The sequence below is a fragment of the Sarcophilus harrisii genome, chromosome 5 (assembly GCF_902635505.1).
Source record: "Sarcophilus harrisii chromosome 5, mSarHar1.11, whole genome shotgun sequence".
In the NCBI taxonomy this organism is placed as follows: domain Eukaryota; kingdom Metazoa; phylum Chordata; class Mammalia; order Dasyuromorphia; family Dasyuridae; genus Sarcophilus; species Sarcophilus harrisii.
This window is the reverse complement of record NC_045430.1, coordinates 201,256,278-201,274,914: the sequence shown is the minus strand read 5'-3', so window position 1 is coordinate 201,274,914 and position 18,637 is coordinate 201,256,278. Positions and strand designations below refer to the sequence as shown.

The following is an 18,637-nucleotide window of genomic DNA, read 5'->3' as shown; positions in this document are numbered from 1 at the left end:
TAAACCTTTTAATAGAGAACTTAAATTGTAACCATAAGAGGAACTCAAATTGTAACCATAAGAGGAAATTTCACTTTTATAAATGTGTTTTGAAAACATGTAAGAAGTTCTATTTCTGTTCATCTTCAACACTTAATGTTGGGATTCTTACAGGAACTAAAAATGTTTAGTTAAATTTGGCTTTCAAGTATTGTCCATGTAAGCTTAATCATAAAGGAAATGGCACAATTTATAGCTAAAATTTCCAGTGAAAATATGGAATAGGATTTAATTTGAAAGAATTTAAAATTACAAGATACTAGTAAATTAAATAAGTAATGACGTACACAATTTTAGACATGCTTCTCACATTGTTATTCAGATCTAAAAAGCTGGTTTACATTTCATATAAAGTATTTGAAGTATTTGTCAGATAAAATTCTTCAACTTCATCCAAGTTATGTAACTGATATATTTTTTTAAAGTTTGTTTCTGTTTGTTTTTAACCTTAGTACCAAAAAGTAAGAATGTAATTATTTATGTTATAATTTATTTGCATGGAGTTATTTAGTAAACTATAACAGAATCTTCTGATTAGCTTATCTTCATAAGCTGATATTTTTACATCATCAGCAGCATAATTTTTTTTATTAATACCTAATGGTAAATTAATTGAAAAATAGTGAAATATAGCTTACAGCATTTTAAAAATAATGAACTATTTTCTTTTATAGGGAAATCCTCATTGACAATTCAGTTTGTTGAAGGCCAATTTGTTGACTCTTATGATCCAACCATAGAAAACAGTAAGTAGTATTTGTAAGTATTTATAAAATGAGAAGTTTTTTCTTTTGTATATAACTATGAAAAGACATTGTTTTCTAGAATCTTAGAATCTTAATTGACTAGGTGTGACCATCTTAACATGAGCATGAAACCCTTAATATTTGAAATAAGATACAGTCTTCAGTGACAGGGAATTCATAAGTTCCTAAAGCCATTCTCTTAATTTTTCCATTATATTAAATTGGAGGATTCTCTCTTTAGAAATAACAAACTTCTTACTTAGCAGTAATACCAACCCATTGTTTATGGTTTCACCTTATTGGGCAAAATAGAGTAAATCTAATTTCATTATAATTCTTAAAATATGTGAAGGAAGAAACCATGTTCTCTATACCCAGAATATCTTCTCTAAGCTAAATATCTTCCAGTTTTCTGAACTGGCCTTCACATCACATGATTTTGACTCTCATGACCATTCTGTCTATATTCTTTGCTGTAAACACTATATTTCTGTGAATTCAATCTACGATTATATTTGCTATTTTTAGTTGACAATGTTAACAGTGTTACATTACACTTGTAATCTAAAATTTCCCATGTCTCTAATTTTTTCTTGTTAATTTTTGAAAAATTATTGATAAGTCTTGTTTTGTCATAGCAGACCCTCCATACAGACTTCCTTTACTCTTTAACAAAGAGGATCAGGGATTTCAAAAGGAATTCAAATATTCTACTACGACATTGTGGTACAGTAGACAACTGAAATTCAAATTTGAGAACCTCTGTTGGAGGCTTGGCTCTTCTTAAAATTTGTGTGATATTAGGCCAATCACTTTAACTTCTCTTGGACTCAATTTTTTCATCTGGACACTGAAGGGGTTAGAGTAAATAAACACTAAGGATTCTTGTAATTCCAAGTCTATAATCTGTGATCATCTTACTGTAACAGAATTCCAGCACTTGAATTTAATGTAGGAGTTGATGTGATCTAAAGCTTATGATAGGTGCTTAAAGTCAAAGAATAGTATTACTATTATGGCCTTTTTATGCCTATATACACCTTTTTTATTGCCCTTTGGTTAATCTTTACAATCAGTTCTTAAGTGACTGAAATATTCTGTCTCAGATCTATTACAATAGCAGTTAATTTGGAGTTTAAAAGATGGGCCTTTCAGTGAGAAATTTGGTGGCCATTAGTTCAGTTTCCCATTGTCAATCAAAGGATATCATCATTTAAGAGAGACCATGATATTAAAACAGCAAATTAAAAACAGACTTGAATTCAGACATATTTTTAACTCTTAAGGTGAATGTGACTAACCTTTTATATTCCAGTCTACAAGTCAACATCATTTTTTGTTCTATAAATACTCTACTTGGTGGTATAGAAGGTGGGTTAGGGTACAAAGTTTGTTAAGTCCATGTCTCAAGTAATTTTATTATCTTTAAAATAGTATTTTTTCCAATTATTTGTAAAGAAAATTAATTTTTTTTTTAAAAAATTTTGAATTCCAAATCTTCTTATCCCCTTTCCTAAGATGGTAAGCAGTCTGATGTAATTTATATATCTGCAATCACGTAAAACATATCCATATTAATCATGTTGTGAAAGAAGAAACTGACTAAAAGAAAACCACACACACAAAGAAAAAATAGTATGCTTTGATCTGCATTCAGACTCCATCAGTTTTTTCTTTGGATATAGATAGCATTTTCTATCATGAGCCCTTAGAATTGTCTTGGATAATTAATTGTATTGCTATAGTGTTCATAGTTGAACATCCACAATGTAGCTATTACTGATTACAATGTTCTCCCGGTGTTTCTTACTTCACTTAGTATATACAGGTCTTTCCTCTTTTTTTTTTTTTTTTAAACCATCTTTTTGGAATATAGACTTAGCAGTGATATTGCTGGATCAAAGGTATGCAGTTTGATTTCTCTCCAGAATGGTTGGATGAGTTCACAACTTCACCAGTAGTGCATTATTATCTCAATTTTCCCACATCCTCTCTAACATTTATCATTTTCCTTTTCTGTTACATTAGTCGATATGATAGGTGTGAGATGGTACCTCAGAATTGTTGTAATTTGCATTTTTCTAATCAGTAGTCACTTAGAGCATTTTTTCTCATGACTATAGATGTCTTTGATTTCATCTGAAAACTGCCTGTTCATATCCTTTGACCATTTATTATATGGGGAATTGTAATGGTTCTACAGTTGACACATGCTTAGTGTGCTATAGTGATGTAATTGTACTAAGGTATAGAAGGGCTGAGAGGGCTTGAAATAAGCAGACTTGGATATGTGTGAGCTTGAATCCAGACTTCAGACTCCATCTTTGACCATCCTTGTGATGGCTCTCCTGCCTTCATCACTCCTCCACCTAAGACTAATGCTCGTCCAGAGATCCTCCAAAAAGCTAGTCCGGACACTACATTTTGCCGCCCAATGTGGGGCATAAGAAGCACAAGAAAGAAGCAGCAGTACTTAAGAGCTGTTCGTGAGTAGGATCCTCCCAGAGTTCTTTCAGTAACCCGCAGGGAAGGAAAGGGAGAAGAGACCTGATAAGACTTTTTTAGTCAGGGTGATTAAAGGGACCAAGCCAGGAGACTGATGAGAGACTTATTATCATCATCCTCTCACATACTACAGGTCTGAGTTAAACCTCCAGCAGTCACTGGCAGGTACCTCCGGTATCACTTGATTCTGTATATTTGAGAAATGAGGCTTTTATCAGAGACATTGCTATAAAAATTGTTTCCCAGCTTTCTGCTTTCCTTCTAATCATAGTTGCATTAGTTTTGTTTGTCCAAAAAACTTTATAATTTAATATAACCAAAATTATGCATTCTTTCATAATACTCTGTGTCTTTTGTTTGGTCATAAACTCTTCCCTTACAAATTTAATTTCTAGTTGGGGAACTTGCAGATACCTTGGCTCTAGTAAGAATATGTAACTATCAAGTTTGGCAGAGGAGGCATTTGTCACCAAATTTATAGATATCAGAAGGGAAAATGTTTTTAGATTAAACACTTAACCCAGAAATGGTATTATTTCAACTTGGGGTATAGTGCATCGTTTAATCTGTCTTTTTTTTTTTTGAAAGGTACTAGTTAGGTTAATAAATTGGTTGGAAATTAATCTTAAAATATGACCAGATTGTAGAATGTTTTGACTTTATTGACCTGTAGGTGAACAATAAGCATTTTTTGTTGTTAATTTACACTGTATTTTGTAATTGTTATTTTGAAGTACTGAAATGACAGTTATACTGGAGGAAGATTAACCTGACAACATTGTATTAGAATGTTTTGAAAAGATCCTTAAGTAATTAAGAACGTTGTTGACACTTTTAAGGAAACAAGAGAAATGGGAACTGATAGCAAATTGCAAAGGCTTTATTTTAGAATAGATTGATGAGAAAGTGAAAGCAACCATTGTTCTTATTCTTGTAGCATTAAAGGACCTCAGTATGGGACAGTGGAGAAAATATTTGAGAGTCACAACCTATATTCTCATGTTAATTTGCTGCTAACTAGCCCTTAACCTTGATCAAGGCACTTGGTTCTATCTGCATTACTCATCTATAAAATGAAGGATCTTTTTTAAATAAAAAAATAAATTAACTTTGTTTTAGATCTGGGGGAAAGCTTTTATTAATTTAATAAGTATACGTACCTTAGAGAAATGTCTAAACTGATACAGTTCTCCCACAAGTCAAGACATTACTCTATCTCAAGACAATTTGAGGTAACAGAATATTGAATAGTAGTAAAAAGGTTACAATGTATTAAAATCTAATTTGGGATTAGCATTTTACTTTCGAAAATAATGTCACTTAAAAACTCATTCCTTTCTTGATCATATTCCCATCAAAAATGGAAAGGGCTTGCTTTTCTGATATCAGTTTTAATCCTTTCTGGCTTGAGAAGAGGGTACTATTTCACAGTGGATCATTTAGTCCCGTCTGTTTGGTTCAAAAGGCTATCATTGTAACCAAAAAAATAATTGAATTGGGTTCACTTTTGATTCCTAGTACTAGAATCTTAGCCTTTGTTTAGTGACCTTTTATACATTTTCCTAAAAGTGAAAAGTCTGGAACGAACTTTAAATTAAAGAAATTAAGTATTTCTTAATATTTTCAATTGATTCAAAAAGGAAATTTTAAAGTATATTTATATAAGAATTGAACTAAAAATGTCCTTTCCATCTTGAAAACTCTGAGATTCAGGGATTTTGGGGGGACATCTTCTACAAGATTATAGTTTTAGAAAAAATCTTGTGTTTTGAAGGTAGGTATTGAGAGAATAATATTATAAATATTTAAATATTAAGCATGTTTAATATTTAAATAGAAGGATTAAGTGATATCCTTCGGGAGACAAAGTTAATTCCAAAAAACTGCTTCCTCTGAGTCAAGAGAAAAGGCAGGAATGGGTAAAAAGTTTTGAGGAGTAAAGGGAGGGAACTTGAATTTTGCACTTGGTGAACCCTGTTCTCAGTAAGAAAGAATCCATTCTGTTTACCTTTTGAGTGCAAGGAGGAGTAAGAATACGGTTCGGGATTTGAAGAAAACAGAAAAGGAATGTGAAAAATCCAGTAGGATGCCAGTGAAATGAATAAAGAAATTGCCTACTAGCCATGAAGACCCAGCTGAGGTTTACATGAATTAGAAGTGAACTTCATCAGTACAGCTTTACTTTAATCATACATAAGAATTTGAAGAGAGCAAATTAATAGTAGGATTTTTTTTTTTTTTTCAGGGTTGGTGATTGGCAAGGCAGGGGATAGACTCTTGGGCTGCTAATGAAAACATTTGCAGTGATTGATCTGGTCTAGGCTGGGTAAGAGGGCTTAGGAAATTAAAAGGAGAATTATGGAGTGGGAGAATAGGTAGGAGTTTGGAACTTTGAAGGTCAGGAGGAGGGTCAAAAGTGGGTTTGATAGGAATGAAGTGGGAGAGTTGGAAAGTAAAGACAATGAGGTCAGAGAAGGCAATCCTAGATCTTGAAGGTGGAACTATTCTACATGATGATAAGGTCCAAGGTACAGTGCTACTTACTAAATGGGGGTGGAAGAAGAAGCTTCAGTTGTCAGGGTTTAAGAAGATATTAGTAATAAAGGAAAAGTCGGATTTCAGCTAAAGTTAAGTGGAATGAATGCTTACAGAAAAGCTGGGGAGGAGGGGTGAAGGGTAGAGAGATCGTATGAGCTAGCTCTCAAAAGATTAGGGGGTTTTATCTATGACATTCGTAGTTTGGCTCTTCATTTACTTGAGATAGTTTATCACTGTAGACCAGATGAACAAGGCATCTAAATTTAAGGACTTATTTGAATAGATTTGAATTTGGGATTCAAAACTGAAAATCTACTTTGATGTCAGCAAGAAGTTACTCATAAGTTATTAAATTTTGCCTTTCATCTTGTTGCTGAAGTACATAGGAATGTTACTTCATGACATGGGAAATTCCATGTTTCTGTTTTATGAAGGAGAAATTCTACCATTTATTTGCAAAAAAAATATCAAGAGCGTATTGTTTTCTATTTTAGGTTGTATAATGTATATTTCCATCACTGAAATATTGCAACAGCCCTTTAAATATTTGACCTGACTTTTGAATATTGTCTCAAGATTATTTTGTTCCTTTTTTATAAACTATGGTTTAAAAAAAGGCATATGAAAATGTGACAGCAGGAAGAGAGAGAAGGTAACAAGTTCACTTCAAATGACCTCTTTTTTATCCTTGCAAAATATGAAATAAGGTTCTCAGCTGACAAGATAGGGCAGAGGAGGAGCCATGAGAAGTTTGAGGAGAGTTGTAAAGGTTTGGAAGAACCACTGCAAAATTAAGGAAATATATAGTAGTGTTTCTTAGTAATAGTAAGTAAGGGCCCAGTTGAGGTTATGTAACATAATTTGTAATGGATCTAGATTAGAATGGTTACATCATTTTCTCCACCTGCATTCAGCATGTTGTGTGGGGTCTAAGGCAGCAGATGGTGAGAATGATAAAAGGCCAAGGCTTGGCAGGGTGCAATTAGTGACATGATAGGGGGATCAAGGACTCTAGAGAAAAGGATGGTTGTATAATCGAACCACTTCACCAAGGGAATGAGATGAGGAAATGAGGAGAAAGAGTGACTAGTGCAAGAGGTATGACCTGGGAGAGAACTGAGGCATCTTGGGGCTTAAAATCACTGGTATAACCTTAAGGATCCATATTCATCCCTTATCCTTTGTGGAAATACTGCAAAGTTCTCTATGGGAAAAGATGCTATAGAGATTGAGAATGATTCTATCTGCTAAAAAAAATGTAAAGAGCCTTTAAATTGATACTGTGTTCACCTTTTCCTGTTGAGTTCATTTTCAATGTTGGCTGTGGGTTATAAATTAGCCTTATATGTTAATGAACCATGTCTGTCATTGAAACTTTCTCATTCTGTATGTGTATACCATCCTGCTATCAAAGATAGTTTTGCTCTTGTTTGGTGATTTGACACATTTCCTTGAAGTGTTGAAAGCTTAGGGTATTTTAGTCAAATCAATTCATTAGATTGGGACACTGCTAGCTTTTGGGCTTTAGTTGGTTGTTAAGTATATTTAAAAATACTTTAAAATACTTTAAGGTATTATGGCATAACTTAAGGGTTCTTTTTGTTAGTTGGAGGTGAACCGACACTAAACTTTCTTTAATTTTTTAGAAATTATGGTCTTATCTCTACCGCTCTGCTAATTAACTGTTTGTAATATTTCATAGTAATAATGATAATAACAAGTAAAATGGCAGTTTGTTAACACTTTGCAAACATTACTTCTTTTTATTTTTATGACAGCCTTAGGTAGGGAGAGTATACTATTTTGATTCCCATTTTAAACATGAGAAAGATGAGGCAGGGATTGCTTTGTGCAGGACCACAATCTCTGAACCTATATTGCTTTTTGAGATCAGGGTTTTGTGCCCTTAGACTATATACTTCATAGTACATAGTATAATATTAGGCATAGGGTAATTCATAGATATTTATTGGGGTTTCTGTGGGTGTAGTTATGGGTGTGGCATTTGGGGTTAAGTAACTTGCCAGGGTCACACAGCTAGGAAGTAAAGTTAAATTTGAACTCAGATCTTTTTGATTCTAAGGCTGGTGCGCTATCCACTGTGACATCTAGCTGCCTGGGGTTTTTTTGTTTGTTTTGTTTTGTTTTTTCCCTTCTTGCTATTAAATATCATGCTTTTGTTAGAGGTATGAATCCCAACTAAGCTACATTTTTAAAAAAAATTCTAATTTTATTTCTAGCTTCATTATTTTATATGTAAACTCTTATCTACTAGAGTGCTTAAAAGAAAGTTCCCCAGAGGTAAAGCAAGGATGCCCATTATTAGATAATAATTTAATATTGTACGAGAAATGTTAGCTGTAGCTACAGAAGAAAGAGAAATTAAAGGAATTAGAATAAACAATGAAGAAACAAAACTCATACTTTGCAAATGTATAAAATGTTATACATAGAATGTCCTAGAGAATCAACCAAAAAACCACTTAAATTATTATTAACAACTTTATCAAAGTTGCAGGACACAAAAAGAATCCACATAATCATTAGCATTTCTGTATATTCTCAACAAAGTCCAGCAGCAAGAGATAGAGAAATTCCATTTAAAATAATTGAAGACAGTATAAGAGACTTGGAGTCTTACCTGCTGGGACAAATCCAGGAACTCTGTGAACATAACTCTAATAAAACACTTTTCACACAAGTAAAGTCAGATGTAAATAATTGGAAAACAGTTAATAGCCCATGGATAGACTGAGCCACTATAATAAAAATGAGAATTCTATCTAAATTGATCTATTTATTCAATCCCATACCAAATTAATAATTATTTTATAGAGCTAGAAAAAATAGCAAAATTCATTTAGAAGAACAAAAATTCTTATTTTATCAAGGGAATCAGTGGGAAAAAATGTGAAAGATGGTGGTCTAGCCTACCAGATGTTAAAGTGTATTCTAAAGCAGTAATTCTCTTTTTTTTTTTTAATTTTTTTTTTTTTATTTAATAGCCTTTTATTTACAGGATATATGCATGGGTAACTTTACAGCATTAACAATTGCCAAACCTCTTGTTCCAATTTTTTACCTCTTACCCCCACCCTCCCCTAGATGGCAGGATGACCAGTAGATGTTAAATATATTAAATATAAATTAGATATACAATAAGTATACATGACCAAAACGTTATTTTGCTGTACAAAAGAATCAGACTCTGAAATATTGTACAATTAGCTTGTGAAGGAAATCAAAAATGCAGGTGTGCATAAATATAGGGATTGGGAATTCAATGTAATGGTTTTTAGTCATCTCCCAGAGTTCTTTTTCTGGGCATAGCTGGTTCAGTTCATTACTGCTCCATTGGAAATGATTTGGTTGATCTCGATGCTGAGGATGGCCTGGTCCATCAGAACTGGTCATCATATAGTATTGTTGTTGAAGTATATCATGATCTCCTGGTCCTGCTCATTTCACTCAGCATCAGTTCGTGTAAGTCTCTCCAGGCCTTTCTGAAATCATCCTGTTGGTCATTTCTTACAGAACAGTAATATTCCATAATATTCATATACCACAATTTATTCAGCCATTCTTCAACTGATGGACATCCATTCAGTTTCCAGTTTTTAGCCACTACAAAAAGGGCTGCCACAAACATTCGTGCACATACAGGTCCCTTTCCCTTCTTTATGATCTCTTTGGGATATAATCCCAGTAGTAACACTGCTGGATCAAAGGGTATGCGCACAGTTTGATAACTTTTTGAGCATAGTTCCAAACTACTCTCCAAAATATTTGGATTCGTTCACAACTCCACCAACAATGCATCAATGTCCCAGTTTTCCTGCATCCCCTCCAACAATCATCATTATTTTTTCCTGTCATCTTAGCCAATCTGACAGGTGTGTAGTGGTATCTTAGAGTTGTCTTAATTTGCATTTCTCTGATTAATAATGACTTGGAGCATCTTTTCATACGACTAGAAATAGTTTCAATTTCTTCATCCGAGAATTGTCTGTTCATATCCTTTGACCATTTTTCAATTGGAGAATGGCTTGATTTTTTATAAATTAGAGTTAATTCTCTATATATTTTGGAAATGAGGCCTTTATCAGAACCTTTGACTGTAAAAATATTTTCCCAGTTGATTGCTTCCCTTCTTGTCTGCATTAGTTTTGTTTGTACAAAAACTTTTCAGTTTGGTATAATCGAAATTTTCTATTTTGTGATCAGTAATGATCTCTAGTTCTTCTTTGGTCATAAAGACCTTCCCCTTCCACAGGTCTGAGAGGTAAACTATCCTGTGTTCCTCTAATTTATTAATAATTTCATTCTTTATGCCTGGGTCATGAACCCATTTTGACCTTATCTTGGTGTACGGTGTTAAGTATGGATCAGTGCCTAGTTTCTGCCATATTAGTTTCCAATTTTCCCAGCAATTTTATCAAACAGTAAGTTCTTATCCCAAAAGCTGGGATCTTGGGTTTGTCAAAGACTAGGTTGCTATATTTGTTGACTGTTTTATCCCTTGAACCTAATCTATTCCACTGATCAACTAATCTATTCCTTAGCCAATACCAAATAGTTTTGGTAACTGTAAAGCAGTAATTCTCTAAACAATCTGATGCTAGCTAAGAAATAGAATGGTGGATCAATGGAATAGATTAAGTACAAATTACATCATAGTAAATGACCATAGTAATCCAGTATATGGAAAAATCCAAAGTCTAAGCTTTTGGAACAAAAACTCATCATTGACAAAAATTGCTGGGAACACTGGAAAACAGTATGGCAGAAACTGGGTATAGGCAAATATATTTGCCTCATATATTAAAATAAGGTCAGAATGGGTACATGATTTTTACACATAAATGGTGATACCATAAGCAAATCAAGAGAGTATGGAACAGTTTATTTGTCAGATAATGGATAAGGCAAGAATTTAGGACCAAAGAAGATATAAAAAAGCATTATAAAATAGATGATTCATTATGTAAAATTAAAGTTTTTGCACAAACAAAACTAATGCAACCAAATTTACAATAAATGTCTGATAAAGGCCTTAGTTCTCAAATATATAGAGACATTTTTTAAACATAACTCATTCCCCAATTGATAAATGGTTAATAAATATGAATAAAATTCTCTTAATCACCATTGATCAGAGAAATATAAATTAAAAACAACTCTGAGAATACCATCTTATGCCTATCAGAGTGTCTAATACAACAAGAAATAAAAACATTGAATGTTGCAGGAGATGTGGGAAAACTAAGGCAGGAATGCATTGTTAGTCGAGTTATGAACTGATTCATCTGTTCTGGAGAATACTTTAGAACTGTGCCCAAAGAGTTATAAAAATGCATACCCTTAGTTCCAGCAATATCCTGCTAAGTCTATATCCCAGACATTCCCCAATCCCTCTCACAAAAAAAAAAAAAAAAATACAAGAGTTGTTCAAATACTTGTGGCTGAGAACTGATAATTGAAGGGATACCCATCAATTGGGGAATGGCTAAATACCCTGTGCTATATGATTGTAATGGATTATTATTATTGTGCTATAATAAATGACATACAAGGATGATGTGGAAAAACCTGGAAGGACTTATATGAACCGATCCATAATGAAGTGAACAAAACCAGGACATATACAGTAATATCAAAATTGTTTGAAGAACTGTGAATTATTCAGCAATACAATGATCCAAGACAATTCCAAAGGACTCATGTTGAAGCATGCTGTCTGCCTCTAGAGAAAGAACTGATACTGTTTGAATACAGACTAAAGCATACTATTTTTTATTTTTCATTTTTTTCTTTGATTTGAATCCAGTTGTACAAAATGACTAATATGGAAATGTTTTACATAAGTGCATAAGTATGTATAAACTATATCCAATTACTTAGCCATCTCAGGGAGGAGAAAGGAGAGAGAGACTTTGGAACTCAAAACTTGAGGGGAAAATAAAATAAGTTTATGGTTAATTGAATGTTACGAAAATCAGTTTTAAAGTTTTACATGCAGATATAGGTGTATGATATTAGACTAAGAGCTTCTATTAGGTTCTGATTAACTGAATTTTACTGTTTGTTGGCTAGGCCCTTGTGAGTTTAAAAACTTGTGTATATTGTTAAAACTACATTGGAATGCAAAGTGGCAAATAAAACAAGACTTCAAATTAAAGAACAACTTAATATGTAATGAATTTATAATTCCACTTTATTCTCTAATAAAATAGGAACTCCAACCTGTTATTTAAAGCAGTCCATAATCTAGCTTCTTTTCAAACTTATTTAATTTTCCTTCCCTTAATGAACTCTCTCTGTTCAGCCAAATTGGCATTCCATCTTCAGCTTCCAAACTTTCACACAACCTTCCCTCTGTGTGGGGAATCCTTGAGAAGGTAAAAGGCTTTAGATAAGGAGTAAGGCCATTTCTATTTTCATTTCATGTCTTTTTTCACTTTAGCCTCTTAGATTGTCTAGATTCCTTTAACATTTAGCTTAGATATCAAGATCCTGACTTTCTTTTTGTAGTCCTTCTTTCTCTGCCCACCTCAATCCTATTAGTGTCCTCCCCTCATATTACCTTGTATTCATTTATTTGTCTACATTTTCTCCCCTATTCCTCTTTTCCTCCTACCTCTCAATAAACCCCAAACTCCTTGAGAGCAGGGACTGTGTTCATTTTGACTTGTTTCCTTGTATCTAGCATAATACTTGCCTGTGATAAACACTAAGTAAATGTTTTCATTGCACACTGCCATTTTTAAAGTAAAAGGTACAGTAATAACTTAGTTCTGAAGAATAAAGGCTATGAGAATAACTTCCAATTAGTCATCCTCACTAGCATTTATTGAATTCCTATAGGGTATATTGAATATATCAGTTCATAACATTTTTGGTACTCTCCATTTTTCTTAATTATTTGATAATATGCCTTCATATTATCATTCTTTATTCATTTCAAAAATTATTTGTTCAGACATACAAATAATGTTGAAATGTGATTATCCTTTTTATTTGTATCTGTCTTCATTAAATTACTTGGTGAATACTAGTTTATTGTCCAACTTTTTTCCTATGTTACCTTTTAATTGTGAAAGCTAGTGTGTTGTTTAAGCATTAGAAGACATTCTGTGCAAAATGCAGATTGCTTAGACATAATGAGATTTTGAGTATAATAGTTAAGCACCTACTGAGTTCTTGTCCTTTTCTAATGAAATATTAACAAGTGAAAAATAAACTTAGTAAAGGAAATAACCCCTCTTCCTCACATGTCTTAATTCTCCCCTTTTCCACCCTTATTTTAGAAACTGGATCTTTTAGTTTGCTTGTGGGGAATTGGAAGAAAGTTGTCATTTGCTAACAAAATGAAGCAACTCTTAAAACAACTCATATTTCCCTTCTCAGCTTAATAACCTTACTTTGAACTGTTGGTTGTCATTTCTAAAATAATTCTTTTCTGTTTTTGTCCTGAAGCTTTGATAATCTAAAATTTTAACCTCTCTTTGAACTGATTTTTACATCATCTTTTATTTGAAAATCAAAGTGAAGCTATAGGATAATAGATTAATTATAGTAGAACAAGTATTACATATCTAGCACTTAGCCCCTATGCATTCCCAATATGATAGTGGAATTTTAAATATTTAATAAATGCAAAAAAAGTTCAGATGTTAAGAATTCTAAGGAATTATTAATTTTAAAAACATGTATAGTTATTCTACTATTCTGAGGTTTGTTTTTTTTTTTAACCTTGATCAAAAACAGTATGCTTGGTGCCCTGAAGTTCAGTGGAAACGATTGCCCTAACTCACAATTTTAATCTTTTGCAGTTTTAGAATGAAAATGTCTAATCCTTTGTACTGAATATTTTTAGCACTTCAATTAACATAGGACTATGTGCTTAGAAAGCATACTTGATATTAATGAAGAGTTGTTAGCCTTTTGAATTAAAATCAGATTTTTAAAATTTTATATGAAAAGAAAGCTCATAAGTAACTACTTTCATGGGTTATAGAGTGACCCATAATTTGCAAACATTTAAAAAAAAAAAAAAAGAGTTTTTGAGTTCATTTGTGACTTGTGTAAAAATGTCTTCATAGTGAATATTAAATGATGAAAACTGGGGGGAAGAATGATTTTCTTTTGTGTTGAGCTCTTTTAGGTACTTCATCACTGTTATGAATTCTTAATAAAGTAAGTGTTCTGGGTGGAAAGTTTCTTGTTTTTTAACTGTAGATTAATATATAATTCCTTTTGGTTTTTTTGTAGCATTTACAAAATTGATCACAGTAAATGGACAAGAATATCATCTTCAGCTGGTAGATACAGCTGGTCAAGTAAGTAATCTCTAATGGGTTAAAGATCTATCTACATAGTAGATTTGTCCATTTTGACACACTAGCTTTGCTTGTTTTCCACTCAAGAATTTGGAAGTTGTTTGTGCTGAACATATTAATTGTACAGTGTAAACATCATACTTAAATTTTAAAGAAAGTATGGTTAATTTTCCAAAGTAGGGATTTTTTTGTGCCTTTCAGAATCTGTTCTGTCCATATATTACTCTCTAAACTTTGAGATAGTCTCAATATCTGCCTAAAATCAGCTAGTTTTATTAAAATGATTGTAAAGGATGATCTTCTGAAGTTTTTTTTTTCCTTAAACTTTTTCCACTTGTGATTCCTTTTTGCTCAAGAAATTTGGGTTTAAAAAATACATACAAACCAAATATTTATTGATAATACATCACAATTTTGTGACCCCCCCTCTTTGAGTTAGGAAATTCCATATGGAGTCAAGACATACAATTTAAGAAGTTGGAATATATGCTAATAGATCCTAATTGTCCTAATCATACAGTTCATATGGCTTCTTCATTGATATATGCATGTAATTGTTCATTTAATTTAATATTCATAGTTTCAGAAAAGATTATGTTCACTATGATATTCTGACTCTGAATGTCGTTAAAGAATTTTCCTTGCTAATTGTTTACTTTAAAAGTACTCCTTTTGTTAATAGTGAAAAAAATTCTACTTGTTTACTGCTTCCAATGAAAATGTAATACAGGAATAGTGACTTAAATTGTATGAGAATACTCTGAAGTCAAATTTTATTTGCAATCTATCCTTTGAGGCCAGTAAAATAAAAAGACAGGAAAAAAAAAAACCTCTCAAATATCATGTACTTTAAAATTATTTTAATCCAACTTGGTATATTCATTCTTCTTAAGGGTTGTTTTTTTTAGGGAGAGGGGGAGAGATGGGAAATAGATTTGTCTGTCTTAATTAGTATTATTAAGATTATTAAAAGGTCTCTGTGTATGTGTAGTAGTAGTAGTAGTAGTAGTAATATTTTGTAAATTTAATATTATGCGGTTTCCACTTTCTAGTCCATTTATGAGTAGCTAAATTTAAAAACTTCCTTCCAGTTCATACCTACTTTCTTTGTGCTATAACTAGGCCAGGGCATAGAATCAATATCGTTTAGATTCAAATTCTCAGTTTTATGAATGAAGAAACTGGAGCCCACAAAGGTTGTGGCTTCTCTAAAGTCCCCACAGGTAGTAACTGTTAGAGGCAAGATTTGAACTTGGAGCCTGTGACTCGAGTTGGTGTTCTTTCCACTGAACCAATGGGAAAATTTGTTTTTAATTTTGTATTAATTTGAACTGTATTTTTAAAAAATTAATGTCTTGGTGTCCTTTGCCCTAGCAGTTAGGCCTTCCATAATGTGGAAGACACATAGGTATCAATTAGTCCTTATCCAAACTCTCCTTTTCTCCATTCTACCAATCCTCTGCCTTCCCAGAAAATCTCTTGTACTATAACTAGTTTTACTGCCAATTAGTGGTAATTTTAAAGAATTCCTATGAATAGCCTTCTTGGAAAACAGATCTTCTTTAAATTATATGACCTTTATAAGATCTGACAAACCTACTCTAAAAATACTGAATACTCTTCAAGAATACCAAGTTGAATCACAAAGGGAATTTATCTATACTTTTGCTTTATATTAGCATTTTGTAATTGTGATTGATACTTAACTCTTTACATTTAACATTCACTCATCAAAGCCTTAGTAAATGTCTACTGTATACACAACCTAGTATTTAGTAAATGTAGTGTCATTACACAAGTACAGTTACCTATTTCCATAGCAGCTTCTCACTGTGCTTCCCGTTCTATTGTAGACTTTTATCTGCCATGCCTGATATGTACATGGCACTCTCCCATTCTGCTTCTTGCCACCTCTTGTTATAAAAATAGTTATCAAATCAGTACAAATTGGAGCAAGTCAGTGTTTCCACTCACCATTCCCATCTATGACTCTCCCTTTTCCTTTTTCCCATTCCCCAGCCAAAAATTCCTTTCTTTGGTTTCTGTGTCCTGATGAGATTTCTCGTCTCTACTTTTGGAATCTTTGAAGGCAGAAACAATTTTACTTTGGTACTTGTATCCTTTGCACCTAACACAGTTTCCTATATGATACAGATGCTTAATAAATACTTCTTCATTCACTTATATAATAATCATCATCCTTCTCAAAGGAAAAAGGAACACCTTAAAATAACAAAAGAAACATGAATTGCAGAACAACATGAAATAACATGCAAGGCAATATAATTAAAAACTGTAAGGGGATTAATCAGAGCAGGGTACTGATAACCTTGTGTTCCAATTTTTTTTTCCTTCCTTCCTTCCTCTTTTCTCTCTCCCTTAGACAGCAAGCAATCTAATATAGGTTAAATATGTGCAGTTCTTCTAAATATTTCTACATTTATCATGCTGCTTAAGAAAAATCTGATCAAAATGGGGGGGGGGGGGAGAAACAAGAAAGAAAAAAACAGGCAAACAACAAAGATGGTGAAAATACTATGTTGTACAATCAGTTTCCATAGTTCTCTCTCTGGATCCAGATGGCTCTCTCTATCACAAATCTATTGGAATTGGCCTAAATCACCTCATTGTTGGAAAGAGCCAAGTCCATAAAAATTGATCATTGTATAATCTTGTTGTTGCCCTGTTCGATGATCTCCTGGTTCTGTTCACTTCACTCAGCATCAATTCATGTAAGTCTCTCCAGGCCTTTCTGAAATCATCTTGCTGATCATTTTTTATAGAACAATAATAATCCATTACATTGACATAGCATAACTTATCAACCATTTCCCAACTGATGGGCATCCACTCATTTCCAATTTCTTGATACTACAAAAAGGCTGCTACATTATTGTACAGGTAGGTTCCTTTCCCTCTTTTATGATCTCTTTAGAATACAGACCAATAGAGACACTGCTGTATCTATTGACACGTGCTGAGTAAATCACCTCATTTCTCTGTTTTTCTAGTGAGCGAGAGTTTTGGTTCATAGAGCATGGTGAAATACACATACATACACACACACACACACACACACACAGAATTTAGAAGACTCTAATGAAGATAAATCTTTTTCCCTGGAAAAAAAAGCATTAAAAGATTTTTGTCACATTTTAAGGATTTTAGTCTTTAATATGTAGTGAGATTTCTTTGTTACTGGAACTATATATATTTGTATTTTGTTTTCTACTACAGTTTATTAATTTATCATATAAGAAGACAGGGAAAACCTTTTTGGTAGTACTGGTAGGGTATGGGTTTTGCTGTGAAGGGTGAAATTGGTCAGCTAGTATTGGCTCCTTTCTGCTCTGTCCTTCCCACTGAATAGGATCAGAGCTCAGTCTTCAGGCCTTTCCTTTTTTCTCTTTATTTCTGGAAAGTTAATCAGCTATACCTTGTTACAACCGTTTGCTTTTTTAGCTTGGGTGCAATGAAATGGCCCTCAGAGTTCCAGTCTACTCCAATTTTATAGAGTTTATCAGAAAAAAAAATTAATAATACAATCTCAATAATTTTGATCCCCATATTTGGACAACCTTTAAAGTAAAGACAGAGGTTTGACTCTGCATTTGAAGTAAAAATCAAGTTACAAGAAAGTTATGTATAAAAGAAGCAAGCATAATATAGTGTCTGTTTTTAAACACACAGAAAGTTAGGAGGGGAAGAACAGAACTTTTATTGGAATTCATTGGGTGGAGCTAATTAGCTTCATTCTGAATCATCTACACCGAGATGCCTATATGAGGACCTGATGGCCTTCTACTATTTTTCTCCTGTGCCATAGCTTAGTTCTCTTTTCAGTCTTTCCTTTTGCCTGCTGCTTTTTTACTTTGACTCTTTAAATCCTGGGCAGAATGGGCTAATTAGAAGCAAGAATGATGAGTTGAGAATAGTGTCCCCACAGCTACTGCTGATCAGCTCTTGAACATCCCATTCATCTATTTCAATGTGTGTCTGCCAAACTATGCCCCTTCAAGAATTCTAGATGTGACTGACTACCTTCTACTTGTTCTCATTACTCAAGGGAATGCTTGTCCCTCTGAACTGCATAAATTCTCAAATCCTTATTCTCCTGTGAGGCAAGGACCAACTCAGTTTTTTTTTTTTTTTTTAATAGCTTTTTATAGATGAAATATATGCATGGGTAATTTTTCAACATTGACTCTTGGAAAAACTTCTGTTCCAAGTTTTTCTCTCCTTCCCTTCACCCCCTCCCCTAGATGGCAGGTAGTCCTATACGTGTTAAATATGTACAAATATATATTAAATACAATATATGTGTACATATTTATACAGTTGTCTTGCTACACAAGAAAAATTGGATTTAGAAGGTAAAAATAACCTGGGAAGAAAAACAAAAATGCAAGCAAACAATAACAGAAAGAGTATAAATGCTATGTTGTGGTCCACACTCATTTTCCAGTGTTC

General features: G+C 32.9%; 1 protein-coding gene across 1 annotated transcript in view; it reads left to right on the top strand.

Moving 5' to 3' along the window:
• RHEB (Ras homolog, mTORC1 binding) overlaps positions 1 to 18,637 on the top strand; it is a 55,872-nt gene that overhangs the window by 21,945 nt on the left and 15,290 nt on the right. The window contains exons 2-3 of the mRNA XM_031939456.1: positions 714 to 785; positions 14,100 to 14,167. Of these exons, the coding sequence (XP_031795316.1) occupies positions 714 to 785; positions 14,100 to 14,167 (140 nt within the window). The remainder of the gene's footprint in view (positions 1 to 713; positions 786 to 14,099; positions 14,168 to 18,637) is intronic.